The sequence below is a fragment of the Trachurus japonicus genome, chromosome 9, assembly GCF_045865225.1.
Source record: "Trachurus japonicus isolate A0001 chromosome 9, Traja_1.0".
In the NCBI taxonomy this organism is placed as follows: domain Eukaryota; kingdom Metazoa; phylum Chordata; class Actinopteri; order Carangiformes; family Carangidae; genus Trachurus; species Trachurus japonicus.
This window is the reverse complement of record NC_140915.1, coordinates 3,515,147-3,534,219: the sequence shown is the minus strand read 5'-3', so window position 1 is coordinate 3,534,219 and position 19,073 is coordinate 3,515,147. Positions and strand designations below refer to the sequence as shown.

Genomic DNA, 19,073 nt, shown 5'->3' with positions numbered 1-19,073 from the left:
CACACACACACACACACTCAGGCATACACATGCCTCAACCCATATTAATAATTTAAAATGTACATACTTTACAATCTTCCATGTACAGCTGTGCACTAACAGTTCAACATATCTACTGTTAATCAGTCTGGCTCATTATACAGCTGGGCCAACACCTGATCATATTGGCAAAACTACTGTTACCTATGCTCTTCCTAATTAATATGCAATATAACATATGTTTGTTATTCTTAATTTGACTTATGTAGCCTATGCATTTTTTTGTGATGCATTTTCTTTTTCCTTTTTCCTTTCTTCTTCTTTCGTCACCTGTATTGGTCTTTTAGTTTAGTTTTTCTGCTGTTGATGTTCTTTATTTCACCATTTATTCAACCTTCATCCCATAAATTGTATATTTATCAGATTTTTCTCTTAAGAATCTGCAAGTCAAGTTGGGGACAATATATAATACAAGTTTCTATTTTATGTGCAACTAGGCTAAATAAATAATCAATCCCAGTGATCCTGCTTGCCGTCTTAATCGTGCATTGTAGTTTGGTGCGCATGTTTCCAAATGTGCAGAGCAGGACAAGGGACAGAATCACTCTGCAAAACCGTCGTGTAAAACATCTGGAGGAAACTTTCCTGAAAGTCTGAACTGTGTTGATGAGTTCTTCTAATTTCCTTTAATCAGTCTGAAGCTCTGAGTGTGTTAGTTTCACTCCTGAAGAAGGTGGAACTGGATCAAAACCCACATGTCCTGTTTTCTGATCAAGGCTTTTATTTTTTAAACACACTGTCGTCATTTCCGGTGTAGTTGTTTCTCACCTGACGCTTTTTTTTTTTCTTTCTTTTTTCTTTTTTTTTTTTTTGGTGCTCCCCTCCCCCAGCTCTACCTGACAGCTGTTACACTCATCACCGGCAGGAAACCGGTTTTAAGGTCTGGACCAGGTCTCAGGAGCTTCAGGTCCTCCACTGGTCCATAAAGGATCATCACAACCAACAATAATAATAACCATAATAATAACAATAATAATCATAACCATAATAATAATAATAATAGCCTATAGTAATAATAATAGTTACAGGAAGGTTGTCTCCTACATGAGAAGAACTAGAGGTTTCCTGTGAAGAACATTGTTGTGTTTTGGTGCCAACAGAAGAACTGGACCTCTGCCCTGGAACATGAATATGAATAATATTATTTCTCCTGGAGGTTTGTTCTACAGCTGCAGCTAATGATTATTTTCATTATCGATTAATCTGTTGATTATTTAATCAATTAGTTGTTTGGTCAATAAAATGTCTCAGTTTATTGTCATAAAGGAACAAAGAAACCAGAAATATTCACATTGAAGAAGCTGCAATCAGAGAACCTGGACTTTTTTTTCTTTAAAAAACGACTCAAAGTGATAATTAGCGGAGCCCCTGCTGCTGTGCCTCTGTAGCCCCATGCAGGGCCCCTGCTGTGCAGCCTGGGTAACCCTGTGCTGCAGCCAGGACCGGGACAGAAATAGAGCCGTAATGGAGGGTTTGTGTCTGCTGGAGGAGACAACATGGCTGCTGCTGTGTGGTGTCTGGACGAGTCTGGACAGAAGCAGCTCGTTACTTGAGCAGGTAAACAGCAGCTGAGTGAGAGACATGCACTTAACATGAGCCCAGTGTGTGTGTGTGTGTGTGTGTGTGTGTGTGTGTGTGTGTGTGTTCACATGACAGGTCACACAGGTCAAACCAGGAGAGTCTATGATAGAAAGAATATTTATTATATTTATTTATATCTGGACAGAATGTACCTTTAAATGACATCATTACTCTTCAAAGAGTTTCCAATCAGATCAATGGACTTGATGTTCACTGGGTTGAGTTCTAATCAATCATCAATAAAGCTCAGTGAAATGATTCTGAAGACACAGACGAGATCGGCTCATGTTTTATTTTGAAAAATTAGAATTAAAGCCAAACAATGACCAGGCTTTTATTTTGGTAAACTTTTATTTTATTTTGGTTCTTTTAGCTTGAAAAGAGCTCACCAGGCAGACGGCCTCCAGGTGCATCATGGGAAATGTAGGATCCAGGAGAACGCCACCTCTGCTGCTCCGACCGGGTTCTGGTTCTAATTCTGGTTCTGGTTTTGATTCAGGTTTTGGTTCGGATTCTGCAATAATTATTTATTACTAGTGAGTGATCTCTGTTGGTTGTGTGTGAGTGTGTGAAATGGTTTTAAAATCTGTTTTGCAGGATGTAGCTACAGCATTGATGGTCCAAGACAAATTTTCCTCCGGGGACATTAAAGTTTATTTTGATTGATTGATATTTTGATTTGGTTCTGATTCTGGTTTTTGTTCTGGTTTTTGTTCTGGTTTTTGTTCTGGTTTTTCTCCTGGTTCTGATTCTGTTTCTGGTTCTGTTTCTGGTTCTGGTTTTGGTTCTGGTTCTAGTTCTGGTTCTGGTTTTGGTTCTGGTTTCACAGTGACATGAAGGTGGGAGATGTGTTTCCTCAAGTCTTTAATATGTTTTCATGTCATTTCGTCAGCGCTGACCTCGACCGCGGGGTCACGAGCTCCGCCACGGCCACGGGGACGGGGTCACCACCTCCTGGACCTGGTCCTGGACCTGGTTCTGGACCTGGTTGTGGACCTGGTTGTGGACCTGGTTGTGGACCTGGTTCTGGACCAGCTCCTGGACCTGGTTGTGGACCTGGTCCTGGACCTGGTTGTGGACCTGGTTGTGGACCTGGTTCTGGACCAGCTCCTGGACCTGGTTGTGCAGCAGGTGGTGGTGGTGGTGGTGGTCGTGGGGCGGAGAGCAGAGCCCAGAGATGAACAGACAGTGGTAGTTCCAGAGCAGCAGCAGCAGCATCAGCAGCAGACTGCAGAGCAGCAGGACCACCAGCAGGGGGCGGCAGCGCCACGCCGGGCCCTGGGCCGGGCCCTGGACCGGGACCGAGGAGGAGGAGCAGACCACAGGGAGAGGAAGAAGAGGAGCAGCAGGAGGAGCAGAGGAGGAGGAGGAGGTGCTGTGATGGAGCCACCAACAGAAACCTTTGAGTCCTGATGGTCTGAGTTCACATCCGGTCTGAGAGGAAGACGACATGGTTCTGGTTCTGGTTCTGGTTCTGGTTCTGGAGGTTCAGCTGGTTTCTGGAGATTAAAGACAAAACACATCAGTGATTCTCCAAGTCTGAAGCTTCTCAGAGTCTGAGTCCAGGCCACTTAAAGGGATAGTATCATAGTATCATCTGAATAAATGTTGAACTGTCCCTTTAAAGGGATAGTATCATTTTTTTTTAAGTGGGGTTGTATGATCTCCAAATAGCCCCTAAATACTTTAATTGCAGTAGAAGACTCTCTGCACTCCTCCCGTTAGCAACGCCAGCCCATAATAGCCCTGCCCAGAGATTTACAACATACAGTGTTGTGAACAGACCCAAAGAAACGGCCTATTTTCACGGCCTAAAAGAGGTTTTACCTGAAATAAAATACACAGTTCCATTGTTCACTATAATATAATTTTTTCCAGCCCCTCAAAGTGCAGAAAAAACACAGTTTTTATTTGGACCTAACCAACTCACGTATCCCTCCGCCCAGGGTTAGCGCCCGCCGATCAGCAGTTGGTTAGGTCCAAATAAAAACTGTGTTTTTCCTGCACTTTGAGTACTTAGGGGCTATTTGGAGATCATACAACCCCACTTAAAAAAAATGATACTATCCCTTTAAAGGGCCAGTTCAACATTTAGTCAGATCCTCCTCTCACCATAACCCCTATAGTCACAGAAGCAGGTTCATCACCTTTAATTATCAGTGCATGATGGGCGGGGCAGAGACAAAATCATTATGTAATATAAACATTACGACACATGAAGCAAATACTCTGAACTACTTTCTCTTCTGAAATCCCTCCGCCCAGCAGCCGTGTCTGGAATGTAGTTCCGGCTGCTTTTACCTCTAAACAACTCTGTCTCTAATCAATGGTTCTTAAAGTGGGATTCAAGGGGGTCCTCAACCTTTTCTTGAAATTTTACCACTTTTTTCTATAATAATAATAAAAAAAAACCTTTTAAAAACATTTTCCCACTTTTTTTCTAGAAAACTTTTTTTTTTTCTCTACAATATTTCCACAAATGTACGCCATTGGCCCTAATTTGAATGTATATTGACTAAAAAAGTAACGTTCTTCAGTCTCAGAACAAATATTTGTGTATTTCTGGTGTTTGCTTCGTTGTCCAGTGGGGGTCTGTGGTCTAAATATTGTGTCAGTTTCGGGTCCTTGGTGTAAAACAGTGTGAGAACCAGTGCTTTAAGTGGGAAAAAATAAGTGCCGGTACTCCCCTTTTCAGCTGTTGGCTGGTAAATTAGGCGGTGGGCGGTCGATACCAGCACATCATTAAGTGACAGGCTACTTTACATTCAAATATGATGTTGATTAAAAAAAGAAAAACGTTCAATTGAACTTTCCAGAAAGATTTTTAAAAAGTATTTTCTTGTTAAAATCCATCTGTGAATAATGTATGACGACAAATGAATCAGTATTTGTTATTTTAAGTTTACCCACTTCATAAAGTATCTCTATCCTTCCCTAATTGCTGTCCTAAATTATTGCCAAATTAAAATTTTCACTAAAATCAAGAAGTTTTTGTGATTTGTGGCCAAATAAACAGCCTCCACAGACAGCTGTCATTGTTCTAACAAGCTGACAGCAACAGTTTCACAGTGTTTCTCAGTAAGAGCTTTCATTTTACTCTGCTCTTGTTAACGAGTAGTGTTAAGCATTTTGGGAAATATGACTCACATTTAAGCATGTTGAATACAGTAAGTGGAAGGCTACTTATTGGTAGGCTACCACTGGAAAGTCATGTAAATGGCTTTACACTGTAACTCACGAAGGTTTTAGTCGCTCCACATTCACATCTCGTCTGGACACATGGAGTTATACTATGACGAGGCAGCGGCGTGCGCTCCGTACGTGCATGTGAGAGAGTCATGGATGAGAGAGCGCACAGCGCGGCAGCCCCGCCCCTCAGTGAGAGACAGAGGAGCAGCGGAGAACAGGGCAACAGAACCGTGGCGCTCAGGGTGAAAGAGGCATCACTATCACAAATCGGTCAGAGAGAATGAGAACAGGACAGAGTATGTCCAGACTCCCGGTACTCCCCGGTACGCCGTAAAAAGTCCCGGTACGCCGGGGGTTAAAATCTAGAAGTGCCGGTACTCCGTACCGGTGAGTACCGGCCCACTTAAAGCACTGGTGAGAACCACTGAGTTACATGATCATCTCATAGCGTGGTGAATGTGCAGCTCACAACTTGTCCACCAGAGCGTTGTGGAGTTGTTGGATTGTGTATTTGATGAGTTTGATGAGGGAAACGTAGAAATACTGAGCAGCTCACGTCTCTGCCCCGCCCATCTCAAAACAACATGCAGCGATAATTAAAGGAGATGAACCTGCTGCTGTGACTATAGGGATCATGGTGAGAGGAGGATCTGACTAAATGTTGAACTATCCCTTTAGGGACAGAACCTGGATCCACCTGGGGAATACTTTACAACACGGTAGTACTTACTCACTGTACTTTAGGGAACACAAAGGGTAACTGATGGTTAAAGCAGAAGTAAGTGATATATTTGTGTTAATCTAAGTCTTAAATAGTTGTATCTTCCGACAGCAATCACTTCTATAGAGTGTTTGGTCTGAAACACGGGTCTGTCAGTCACTCTGCTCTGCTCTGAGCCCAGGAGAAAACTTTCCTTGTATCCTACAACCTTTATCCAATGAGGAGAGAGAACGGCATAAAGGGGCAGTCCTCTCTGTGTGTGCAGCCAAGGGATGCGCCTGAATGTGGTGACGTAGGGACGAGGACTGTTATGGTCCGTTCAAGGCAACTCGTAACTCGTGTTTTTCCGACCTGTGAAGTCGTACCAGTTCGATCTGGTACGAGTTCACGGGTCAGAAGTTACGAGTGGCCGTTATAGTGACTTTCACCGGTAAAACAGGTCGGAGAAACACGAGTGGGTTGCCTGGAACGCTACAAAGTCGTAAGTTGTGACTTGAAGCTGTAATTTACGGTTTCAAAAGCCTGCCTGGAACGCAGCATTAGCCAAAACCACCGGATCGCTGTCTTCTGCTTTAAGTAATACTTAGTTCCTTAGTAACTACTCTCATTTTTGTGTAGTTCCTCAGTAACTACTCATTAGTTCCTCAGTAACTAGTTACTCTTGTACCTCATTGTAAAGTGTAACCTGGTCCTGGTCCTGATTCTAATTCTAATCTGGACCTGGTCTGTGCTGTCATCGTCTCCTCCTCCTCCTTCTTCTTCTTGTTGCTGCTTCATTATCAGCTCTAAAAATACCATGTGGTTACCACGGCAACAAACTGAAAGTGCTTCAGTGTCACCGTGACTACCACAGAGAAGAGGAGGAGGAGGAGACGCAGCCGGTCACCGAGGAGTCTGTCACAGCAGAGACCTGGTCCTGGTCCTGGTCCTAGACCTGGTTCTGAACCACAGCTATGACATCATCACGTCCTCACAGCCAATCAGAGAGCACAGGTGTGTTAATGGACACACACATCAGTAATACACTGCAAAAACTCAAAATCTTACCAAGAATATTTGTCTTATTTCTAGTCAAAAATGTCTCATTTCTAGTCAAAATAAATCTAATTTTACCTAAAATCAGACTCATCACATAAAAAGCAGCTTGTTTTTAAACACTTTTTACTTCTTTCAAGCTGATTTTCACTTGAAATAATCTGATAAGTTTTTCTTTCTTATTACAAGCACACAAAACTTGCTTTCACTGGCAGATTTTTCTACTTATTTCAAGTGAAAATTAGTTTGAAACAAATGAAAATGATCTAAAAACAAGTTCATTTTTATGTGATGAGTCTTATTTTAAGTGGAAAGAGATTAGTTTTGACTAGAAATGAGACATTTTGACAAGAAAAACAAAATATTCTTGGAAAGATTTTGAGTTTTTGCAGTGTGCCCGTGTCTCTGAGGATAAAGCGACCGGACTCACCTTGACTCCGCTCCGTGCAGCCTCAGCCAATCACAGCAGCCGATTCTCACCAATAATCAAATCAGTGATCCATCAGAGGTGCGTTCAGCGGCGGAGCAGCGGGACGAGTGAACGAGGGATCGGCCTGACCGGAACGTCGTCTGTCAGGAAGAGTTGACCTTCAGACTGAGTCAACAACCGTCTGCACACACACACACACACACACACACACACACACCTACACACACACACACAGAGGATGTTCTGACCTTCAAAATAAAGCGTCCCCTTCTTTTACATAACCTCATAGATTATAGACACACACACACACACGTTATATAATCTGAACTATTTGAATAATAAAAAAAATTCCCAGAATTCCTTGAGAGAGCCTGTTGAGGCCGGCTGCACACACACACACACACATAGACACACACACACACAGACACACACACACACACACACACAGTAAGAACAAACAGACCCGTGTTGTTCCATGTTGTTTATTACTGAGTCTGGTTTCAACAGGATGTGATGCTGTAACAGAGTTGAACATGTGACAGGTTCAGCTACACATCATCTACATCTAACAACAACGGAGCGACAGACACTTTTAGTTTGTTTTTTTACACTTTCAAGTTACGAACGTCCTAGAAAAATAAATCCAACCTGAGGCGGGTTCACATGGAGCCAGAGACGCTCAGACTCAGAGAGGTGGAATAAACCTTTAATTCAACCAAAGGGAATGAAAACTGTGTCGTGTAAAGGGTGAAACTGGATGTCGTCTGGTCCTGGTTCTGGTTCTGGTTCTGGTTAACGAGGCTCAGTAGCTGCGTTTACATGCGGTGTTTTCCTCAGTCTGATTGTAAACAGTCGTATTAAATGAATCTTATTCCACCTGTTTACATGAACACTAAATAAAGCGATCCACATTCAATCTGCGTACACATGGACCAGCTGAAGACGATTATAGATGAGTCGGCGAGCAAGGGAAACGTCACTTCCAGTTAGAGCCGTGGAGGAAAAGCAGCCATTCGCCCATAGACACATAACGTTACTGTGTGAAAGACACAGTGTTTTAAAATGTACCGACCCGATCGTACTAAGTGTTTTAATCTAGGCAAGGCAATTTTATTTGTATAGCCCGTTTTTACCAACAGTTTGTCTCAAAGGGCTTTACATCCCATCATAACAACATCCTCTGTCCTTAGACCCTCACATCCACTGAGGAGAAACTCCATAGAGATCTGTAGCTCTTTGTCAGCAGATACAAGTGATTCAAACTAAGAAATGACAGCGGACAAGCGTTAGACAAAGGTTTAAAATTCTGCGTTTTCACACACATGTCTCTGGGAAAACGGTTGTTCCCCTGCGGCTCTGACAGGAAGTGACGTTTCCTTGGTGCAAGAGAAGAAGTTTACACTTATGAGACTTTCTCCCGTCGAGTCTCTCTATTATTTTTTGTTCTTTTAACGTTTCTATAAGATAAGATTTGTCTCGATAACGCCGGTCCAATTTTTCTGCTTATTCGCCATGTTTGTTTTTGCTTTGACCGGCTTTGTCTTCCCTATTTCCTGTTTCCTATTTCCCATGAACGTCAATACGTGATGCCTACGTACTATAATGACGCGCATGCGAAGAACGAATAAACCGCTCTATCAACCAAATCCCCGTTTACGTGCAGCATGAAGCTGATTATCAATCAGTGTAGACTTCCTCTTTCAATACAATCCGATCTGGTGTTTACATGAGACATTTAGAATCTGATTGACTCTTAATCTGATTGTAAATAGGATTTTTGGACTCATGTAAACGCAGCTAATGAGAACACCAGACCAGACCAGACCAGACCAGACCAGTTCAGACCAGGATGAACTCAGTCAGAAAGAGGAAACGGTCTCCATGGAAACCCACCTATGGCGTTTATAGTTTTTTCTACCTTCACGCGTTCAGACTGGATGTGTGATGAGGAACAGCAGAAGCTCCGAGTCGAGTCGAGCGGCTACATGTGTCCAATCAGCTGGGAGGCCAGAGGGGGGGCGGGGCTTCAGCTCAATAACTAAACAACGCACGTCTACAGTGATTGGTTGGACGGTGTGACCTCTGACCTCACATCAACACGTCTGTACAAGTCAAAAACACCTTTTTTTTTCTTCTTTTCTTTTTTACAAAATAAAAACAGAAACGTTTAATGTTAGAAAAACTGTGACATCATTATAGAAGCGAGCTGCACCACAGACTCACGATGAACTACACCCATTATTGATTATTGGTCGACTCCCAAACAGCAATCGATAAATACATGAAGGAGATTTTAAAAAAAGAGCAATAACAATAAAAACCAATGGAATCAAAGCTGAACCAGGATCTGTTGGAGATGTGGACCAGGACCCGTATTCCTAAAGATTCTTAGTGCAAAGAGTTAAAGTTTCTCCTTGTGGCCAAATTCTAAGAAAATTCTTAGAATCACCTTGTTTTCTTAGAATTTCCCCTAAAAAGTGAAGAGTAGATCCTAGTAAAGATAAAAGCTATCCCTCGTTAATACCAAACTGAGTTGAAATGTTGAAAGTTGAAAGTGCAAAAATTACCAGCATGGCAACTAATATAATATAAGCAAATAAATATAACTATCACTGTGTGAATACTGTGCAAGTGGGCCGAAGTTTTCACACATGTTGTAGGATCATTTTAAAGTATAGCTTACTATTCATTTAACAGATAGCCTATTTTCTTTCATGTGAAATATTACAGTCTTGATAAGATTAGATTCTATGGTTCAGTTTATCGATTTGAGGGTCCATCCTTTGCCCATTATCACCAAAGGTATAATTTTTTATCTCGCTTTTAGGATCAACCAATCACAGCGATCAACAGCGATGACTCATCCCTAGCAACGGGGGGTCAACCACACCTCCTCACTAATGGTGCGTTCCATTTACCTCGGAAGTCGGCTGTCGGAGCTGGGAATGACGTCACACCCGAGTTATCAGCGTTTCAGTTACAAAGTCGGAAAAAAGCTGAAACTACCAGGCTAGCGGTTAGCCGCTGTTAGCACGGTCTGCTTTGTAGTTCGCATATACACATGAAAAATGTAAATTACACTATGACAGCATTTCCATATAGCCTGTACACATCTAACAACAGGTAGGCTACCATGTACACGGCTGACTTATTGTGACAACAAATAGTAAAAAGTGTTAATAAAAGGATTATTACAGGAGCTTCTACTACTGTTTACAACCGGGGCAGCCATCTTTAAATGGGGGGGGGGTTGTGTGGATCGTCCAACTCTCCGAGTCAGAAATCCAACCTCGGGGGTCGTTCCAGTTGAAAGTTCCAAACTCGGAGCTCCGAAATCCCGACTTCCGAGTACAACTGGAACGCACCATAAGACGGGAGTTTCTGTCCATTCCCTGCTCAGAGTTCTCTGGGAATGTTCTGGATGGAATCACGAAGCTAAGACTCCTCGCTGGGAATGTTTAGGTTCAGTTAGGAGCTCTCTAAAGAATCTTTAGGAATACGGGACCAGGTCTCTAGATGTGGACCTGGTCTCTGAGACTCAGACCTCCACCACCAAGATCGGTGTCAACGGGCTCAGAGCTTTTTCTACAACGCTGCTGTACAATCAAACAAACAGATCAATAAATAAATAAATAAATAAACAAACAGTTAACAGGAGCAACAACACACACATAAACATGTTGTTGTTTGTAGTTGTAGTTGTTGTGTAAACACTGAGTCGTGTGGCGGCTCAGAGTCGACGTGAGAAACGAGACAAACGTCACTGAGAACAACCGAGAGTCCCAGTTAATCCCATCAATAGTTCATCAATCGATCAATCAAGAGCATTGATCAGATAAATTATAATAAAGTAATAATTACCGTTGGGGCTTTTATTTTGTAGGCTACAGTGCACCATTGGGGCTTTTATTTTGTAGGCTACAGTGCACCGTTGGGGCTTTTATTTTGTAGGCTACAGTGCACCATTGGGGCTTTTATTTTGTAGCCTACAGTGCACCGTTGGGGCTTTTATTTTGTACAGTGCACCATTGGGGCTTTTATTTTGTATAGTGCACAGTTGGGGCTTTTATTTTGTAGGCTACAGTGCACCGTTGGGGCTTTTATTTTGTATAGTGCACAGTTGGGACTTTTATTTTGTAGGCTACAGTGCACTGTTGAGGCTTTTATTTTGTACGGCGCACCGTTGGGACTTTTATTTTGTACGGCGCACCGTTGGGACTTTTATTTTGTACAGTGCACCATTGGGGCTTTTATTTTGTACAGTGCACCGTTGGGATTTTTATTTTGGTGAACACGTGCCTCACCCCCCCTGACCGGGTCGCGTCCGTCCACGGGCCGAGGGTGAACTAGGATCAATACCAGTAAACAGTGGCCGGTCGATCAGACCTTCACCTGCTGAGTTCACCGCTCACTCATGTTCCTCTGTCACACACACGTGACACGTTCAGGGGTCGTCTGTGAAACTGAACTCCATTAAACCGACGAGGTTGTTTATGGCCGACTTTTATTCAAGTTACAGAAATAAAACAGATCCATTTTCTGATTAAAGATCAAATTAACTGATGAATTATTCTGAACTTGAGCAGAAAACTGATTTGAGTTCGTGTCGATCAACTCATCTCCGTGTGTGTGAGATAAACGCAGAACACACAACCTCTCAGGTTCAACTCATCAATCAATAATCAATGGACTGATCAACGAGTTAGTGATCATCCCAACAATGAACAGTAGCTTAGCACAAACCATTTCTTTGCTTTGTAGCTTTGGTTAGCCTAGCCTAGTAGCTACAGTAGCTTGGTCATATTGATGTTCAGTGACAGTAACAATTAGCTCTATCTATAGCATTAGCATTAGCTTTAGCCACGCTCAGAAACTTTAGCTTAGCAACAGGAAACAGACAGCGGTTTTCCCTCTGTTAGCAGCTGCGCCAGTTTTATCCATGTAGTCACAGTTAACCTAAAGAAGCTAAATAAGCTACACAACAAACGTGGAAACTTCAGTAAGTTCCAGCTCCAATACTAGCTAAAGCTAAAGCTAACAGTTGTTAGCTTTAGCTTTAGCTAGTATTGGAGCTAGGCATGTTATTTTATTACTTGTTTATCCAACTTATATGTTTCCAAACATTAGAAGTAGAATAAATGTTGACTGGGAGTCGTGTCGGAGCAAATATGACGATGATGATGATTTAATTGGAGAGATATTGTTGTTGTTGTTGTTACGTCCATAGACTGTAACGTCTAGTGGTGTGGCTCAGGTTACAGGCATAGACTGTAAAAAGAATGGACGTAGCGTCCGTGACGTCACCCATTGGTTTTGGGGAGTCGTTTTTGTGACTCCAATATGGCGGCCTGAACAGCGCCATGTTGGATTGGCCGGCCGAGAACCCGCCCACTGGCCTCGAAGCGGCTGTCCACGGAGCTGCTCGGACCTGTCACTCAACGTTTCCGCGCCCTAATTGGTCAGAGTTTTAACCTTATAACAGTAAAACGGTAGAGTTTAAAAAAAATTCACCCCCCTCAGAGTTTGTGCGGGGGTAGAAACTATCAATTGAGACGAAAAAACGTTCTGACACCAGGCTTTTAACATGTTTACTGAGGATGTAAAGTCGGCGATTTTAACATGGGGGTCTATGGAGAATGCTCCCTTCTGACACCAGCCCCCAGAGGAAGAAGAGGGGATTGCAGTTTTTTGAACGCGGAAGTGAGCTTCACTTCTCAGACCCACAACTGCCCCCTTGGTTACAGGTCAGTGGGGGGTATGACATCATCATCTCACTAATCTGTTTTGGGCGTCTACACCAAAACACTGCGGCAGCCTTTTTTTTAGATTTTCCCGCTCTGGGACCCGTTTCCAAAAAATACTGTTTTCACCCCCTGAAAACGCAGATTCCGTCTGGACGAAACGATAAAATAGCTACTTGTATTAGTCTGGACGGTCTCTCAGATTGCTGAGGTTATGTAGCGCAGATTGACACTCTGAACACAGTGTGGTTGGACGACTTGGACCGATGTGAAATGGTTGAAAAACAGTTTAATACTGAACCTTTAACAAAGGGGAGAAGGACATCTACATTAGCATCAGTGTTAGCCTGTTCAGACGCTTTAGCTGCTATGTTAGCATTAGCTACCTCTGTCAGTAACAGTTTCTAACGGCTAATGATGCTTCTGTTTTGATTAATTTTTAATGTTTGTTTGATTGTTATTTTACTGTTAATGCTGCGAAGCTTCTTTCACCTCGGTGTGACAGCTGATGGAGTGAGTTTCTCTTGTTCTCAGTGACGTTGTCGTTCTCCTTCTAGTTGTGTTGTGTTGGCGGTGGCGGTGGCGGGAGGAGCCAGGAGCTTTTCACTGGACATCAGTTCCTGTTAGTGGCAGTGTAGCGGAGGTAGACAGAGACTGACATCATCAGCAGGGGACACAACGGAGCAGCGACTAGCCTACATTACCCAGCATGCACTGGGGCTGTCAGGGCGGAGGGGGCGGAGCCTCTGAGGCGGGAAGTCTTTACGAACATGGAGGGAAACATCAGATTCAAGACGTTTGAAAACTTCCTGTTGCACTTGAACGTCTCACACGTGGACGTGAGGGGAGTTTGATTTATACACCAGGGGAGAAGGAAAAATGACGATTAAATATCAACACCTGGATTTATAGAAGTGACAGAACTGTGTGTGTGTGTGTGGGCAATCATCTAACCCAGTGTTTTTCAACCTTGGGGTCGGGTCCCCACATGGGGTCGCCTGAAATGTCTAGTAATTGATAAATATATTCTTTAACTTACCACACGTAATCTTAAACAACTGTATTCTATACTTTCACTTTTTCAACAATAAATCGAGTTGAAATAAAATGCAGCGTATAGAAATATCTGAGCTGATGTAGCCTATGATTGATGGCCCCAATCACATGATCATGTGGTTGCCAGAAATTTGTGATGTCAAATGTGTATTTATTAACGTGGACACGCATCACCTTGTTGTCGTCCAAATGTGTAGCCTACTTATTATGTATGTATTATGGACAGTTAGTATGTGTATGTGTTCTAGGCTACAATATTTTATTCCATTGTTTCCTTTTCAAGGTTGTATTGCCTTGTAGCTGCAATCTGGCAGAGGGACAGGCGATGAAAACTAGCTTCTTAAGCTAATTCTGGTGCATTTACATGTGTTTTTTTATACAATGTTTATTAATGTGCATTGTCCCTTTTCAAATAAACTAAACTGAACCACTGATCTAACCCTTTCCTGTTCTTGTCAAAATAAAAGTCTCAGGATAGAAATGTTTGAATTTAAACTGCTCTTCCTGTCTCTTTGAAACGTTCTACAATAATCTAAAAATAACGTAAACAGACGTGTGTGTGTGTGTGTTTGTGTCTCTGTGTGTGTGTGTGTGTGTGTGTGTGTCTCTGTGTGTGTGTGTGTCTGTGTGTGTGTGTGTGTGTTCATATAAGGAGACGTTAACTAGATGAACCAAATTGTCGGTTCAGAACCCACAAGTCGGGACAGAACCTCAGTCCGGTTCGTCTGTGGCTCCACGTTACCAAGCGACTTCCTGTCCCAGAGGCTCCGCCCACCGACCACTGATCTGGCTCCTGATTGGTCGATACGTTCTGTGGAGCTGTGGAGCTGTGGAGCGAGGCGTCGCCGGACCGGGTCTGAGACCGGGTCAGGATCAGGATCAAGACGACCATGGATGGATGACATCGGTGCGACAGACAGGAAACAGGAAACCAACTGTGCAACATCACAGACATCTACCAAAATAAAAGTATAGTCTGTATAGTAACAGTTCTTTCAAAGTAAAAGACCCTCTGATTGGAGGAGGCTGATGGCTACAAGTGGAGCAAGGCGAGTGTGTGTGTTTGTTTGTGTGTATGTGTGTGTGTGTGTGTGTGTGTGTGTTTGCAGTAGGTGGGTGGGGGTGTGTGTGTAGGGGGAGGGGGGGGGGTCGGAACAACAGATGGTGTGTGTGTGTGTGTGTGTGTGTGTTTGTGTCCAAAAGACCAGTGGTGCCATCATATCTCCTTCCTGTCTCAGGGGCTCAGTCCAACAGTGTGTTTACATAATGTGTGTGTGTGTGTGTGTGTGTGTCTGTGTGTGTGTGTGTGTGTGTCTGTGTGTGTCTGTGTGTGTGTGTGTGTGTGTGTGTGAGGCTCAGCAGCAGCAGTGAAGCTCTCTCTCTCTCTCTCAGACCACGGTGCTGACGGAGGGATCTGATAGGTTGAGCTGGCCGGTGATGTCAGTCGGGTACGGCTACAGCAGAGGGACAAACAAGGGGGGAGAAAAAAGAAGCAAACACACATTAATTAATTCACTGAACACACACACACACACACACACACACGTCAGCTGTTCAGGCCGCGACGCACACACACCGTGGAAACCGTGGAAACCAACCTCACAGTCACAGCCGATTGGTTGGTTGATGAACCTGCAGCTGTATTGATCATTTTAATAATCTGTAGTTGAACACAAACTCTTTGTTACCATTCGGTTTCTCTGAGGCTTTTATTCTGAAATCTGCTCTATTTTCTATTGGATCCCTTTAGAAAACAGTCAGCCAATCAGAAGAGGGGCTCAGAGCCTCCTCCTCATCCTCTCTTCTGATTGGCTGACACCGGCCTGATGTAACTGGAGCTTCAGAGAGAAGCTGAGAGAGAGGGGGTTTGTTTTTTAGATTTTCAAAATAAAACACAGGAGAAGAATAAAGTCGGAGCTTTATACTGAAGTCACTCTAACAGGAAGTAGAAACGACTTGAGAATCCCAGAGACCGAAGCAGTTGTTTGTTTCTCTGCTTCCTGCAGCCAAACAACAACAACAACAACAGCAGCAGCAGCAACCCTCAGACGACCCTTCAGTTTTTACAATCTGGACAAAAACGCTAACAAAACGGCAAATATTTTCAGTTTTGGTCACTCGTCACGTGACTGACATCAAAGTTCGATCACACTGGTCATTGGGGAGCTGAAATACAAAAAAAGAAGAAAAAAAAGGCAGCAGAAGTTCGTCTCTATTCTGACAGGTTGCTGCCGGTTGCCGCCAAATTTTATTATTTTTTATTCCTGAATATATTCTGAAGGTTTTTACAGAGGGGATTGTTGATATATCATTCATACAACATTTTATTCCAAAAAGAAAAAAACAAAAAAAAGCGAAATTAGATTATTTAGTGCTGATGACAGTATTTTCTCATTTACAGAGTGATAGAAAGAAATATCCAAAATCCCCTCTGTAAAAACTTCTGACTCTAATGTGTCAACAAAATAAAACAAGAATTTTGAAAGTAGCTTTATCCATTGTTCATATTTCAGTTCTGGAAATGTATGTAAACATTGCATAATGCATATTGCATTAGATATTGCCCAATTTACACATTTAAACATAAAATGACAAAACTTGTAATACAAAAAATATTTGTCTTAATGTGAGTGATAAACTTGGTAAGTTTCATGGTGATATCTGTTAGTTAAAATTTTTACTTTAGAATACATTAAAAACCCATAGGCGGAGGTTGAAGGGTCATGGATGTTGTTAAAATTCATTACGGGTCCAAAATATGGACTTTCATTCTGAAACTCGGGACATCCAGAGTTTACCCAGAGATAAACCTCCTCGCCAAAAACTAGACCTAGGGAACCCTGAATTCACCATCACTTAACTCACTATCGCTGAATTCACTGAACTCACTATCGCTGAATTCACTATCGCTGAATTCACCATCATTGAACTCACTATTGCTGAATTCACAAAACTCACTATCACCGAATTCACTATCGCTGAATTCACTATCACCAAATTCACTGAATTCACTATCACTGAATTCACTGAACTCACTATCGCTGAATTCACTATCACTGAATTCACAGAACTATCAGTGAATTCACTGAACTCACTATCACCGAATTCACTATCGCTGAACTCACTATCGCTGAATTCACTGAACTCACTATCACAGAACTATCGTGAATTCACTGAACTCACTATCGCTGAATTCATTGAACTCACTATCGCTGAACTCACTATCACCGAATTCACTGAATTCACCATCATTGAACTCACTGACGCTGAATTCACTGAACTCACTATCGCTGAATTCACTATCACTGAACTCATTATCGCTGAATTCACTATCACTGAATTCACTGAACTCATTATCGCTGAATTCACTGTCACTGAATTCACCATCATTGAACTCACTAACGCTGAATTCAATGAACTCACTATCGCTGAATTCACAGAACTCACTATCGTTGAACTTACTATCACTGAACTCACTATCACCGAATTCACTGAACTCATTATTGCTGAATTCACTATCGTTGAATTCACTATCACTGAATTCACTGAACTCACTATCACCGAATTCACTGAACTCATTATCGCTGAATTCACCATCACTGAACTCACTATCACCGAATTCACTGAACTCATTATTGCTGAATTCACTATCGTTGAATTCACTATCACTGAATTCACTGAACTCACTATCACCGAATTCACTGAACTCATTATTGCTGAATTCACTATCGTTGAATTCACTATCACTGAATTCACTGAACTCACTATCACCGAATTCACTGAACTCATTATTGCTGAATTCACTATCGTTGAATTCACTATCACTGAATTCACTGAACTCACTATAGCTGAACTCACTATCACTGAATTCACCATCACTGTACTCACTATCGCTGAATTCACTGAATTCACTATCGTTGAATTCACTATCACTGAATTCACATCACTGAATTCACTATTGCTGAATTCACTGAATTCACTATTGCTGAATTCACTGAATTCACTATCGCTGAATTCACTGAATTCACTATCGCTGAATTCACTATCACGAGTGATCACTATCACAAAAAATGTCCAGTGGTAACACCAGGGGTCGTGTGTTGTGTTGTTGTTGTTGTTTGGCTCTACAGGTGAGTCGTGCTTGCAGAGGAGGACAGAGGCAGCGTGTGTGTGTGTGTGTGTGTGTGTGTGTGTGTGTGTGTGTGTGTGTGTGTGTGTGTGTGTGTGTGTGTGTGTGTGTGTGTGTGTGAGTCTGGACACCATTGAAATCCACTGAGAGGAAAAACACTCATATAGAAAATAAAGAGAGATGAGAACAAAGAGAAATGAGTTAGAGCCCCGCCCCCCCTGCCCCTCCCCCACGTTAGAGCCCCGCCCCCCTGCCCCTGTACTGTTTACGTGTTATTGGATTCATAGAACTGTTCACCTTTGAGTGGGTCGGGATTGTGGGAGGGATAAAAAAATGGGGGAAAATGATAGAATGGAAGTCTTCTCTGTCACGTTGTACTGATATGTTGCTACCTGTGGAATTTCTTCCAATAAAGAAAGTCATAAAAAAAAAAAAAGTGACGTCATCTGATCTGTGGAGGCTACAGAGTCAAACTGATGTGATCGTCCCGAGGCGTGTGGCAGGGGGCGGAGCCAATCAATCAACAACTGCAGAGTCCTGTAGGAGGGGGGGGGAGGGGGTTAACAGGTGAACCTCAGCAGCTCCTGAAAACAAGAGGAGTTAGAGGAGAAGAACCGAACGCCGACGTCTGACGGTCTGAAGTCCTGCAGAACTGGTGAAGCATGGACGGTGAGATGAAGGACAGAGACAGAGACAGGACAGGACAGGACAGGACAGGGAGGAGAGGACAGGAAAGGACAGACAGTGGACAGACAGGACAGGACAAAGACAAAGACAAAGACAAAGACAGGACATAAAGGAGAGGACAGACAGCGGACAGGAAGGAGACGAAGACAGGACGACGACAGCACAACAAAACAAGGTCCACGGGAGAAAAGAGACCACACAGTCTGACCCTCCTCACCTCTCCTTTGCAAGAGGACATTGTCATTTATACCAAACCCCCCCCCTTCCCCACACCGACCACCCACCACCGACCCCCCCGGTCCTGAAATGATGAACTGAACGTTTTGTGTCTTCAGTCCTTCGTCTGTCTGACTTCACCGGGACAGAGGAGCTGATGGAGAAGATGGCGGACAGACGACTGCTAGGATGAGTCAGCAAGGAGATGATGGAAGAAGAGGAGGAGAGAGGAGGAGGAGGAGGAGGAGG

The 19,073-nt window shown here is 43.0% G+C and overlaps 2 protein-coding genes across 6 annotated transcripts in view; both read right to left on the bottom strand.

Annotated features, from left to right (window-relative positions):
* The window catches only part of LOC146980638 (far upstream element-binding protein 3-like), a 169,318-nt gene that overhangs the window by 143,843 nt on the left and 6,402 nt on the right, over positions 1–19,073 (bottom strand). The gene's annotated exons all lie outside the window — the stretch shown is intronic.
* The window catches only part of LOC146980637 (glutamate receptor ionotropic, NMDA 1-like), an 84,637-nt gene continuing 79,786 nt past the window's right edge, over positions 14,223–19,073 (bottom strand). The window contains exon 22 of the mRNA XM_085785720.1: positions 14,223–15,246. Coding sequence (XP_085641846.1) covers positions 15,181–15,246 — 66 coding nt within the window. The 3' untranslated portion in view covers positions 14,223–15,180. The remainder of the gene's footprint in view (positions 15,247–19,073) is intronic.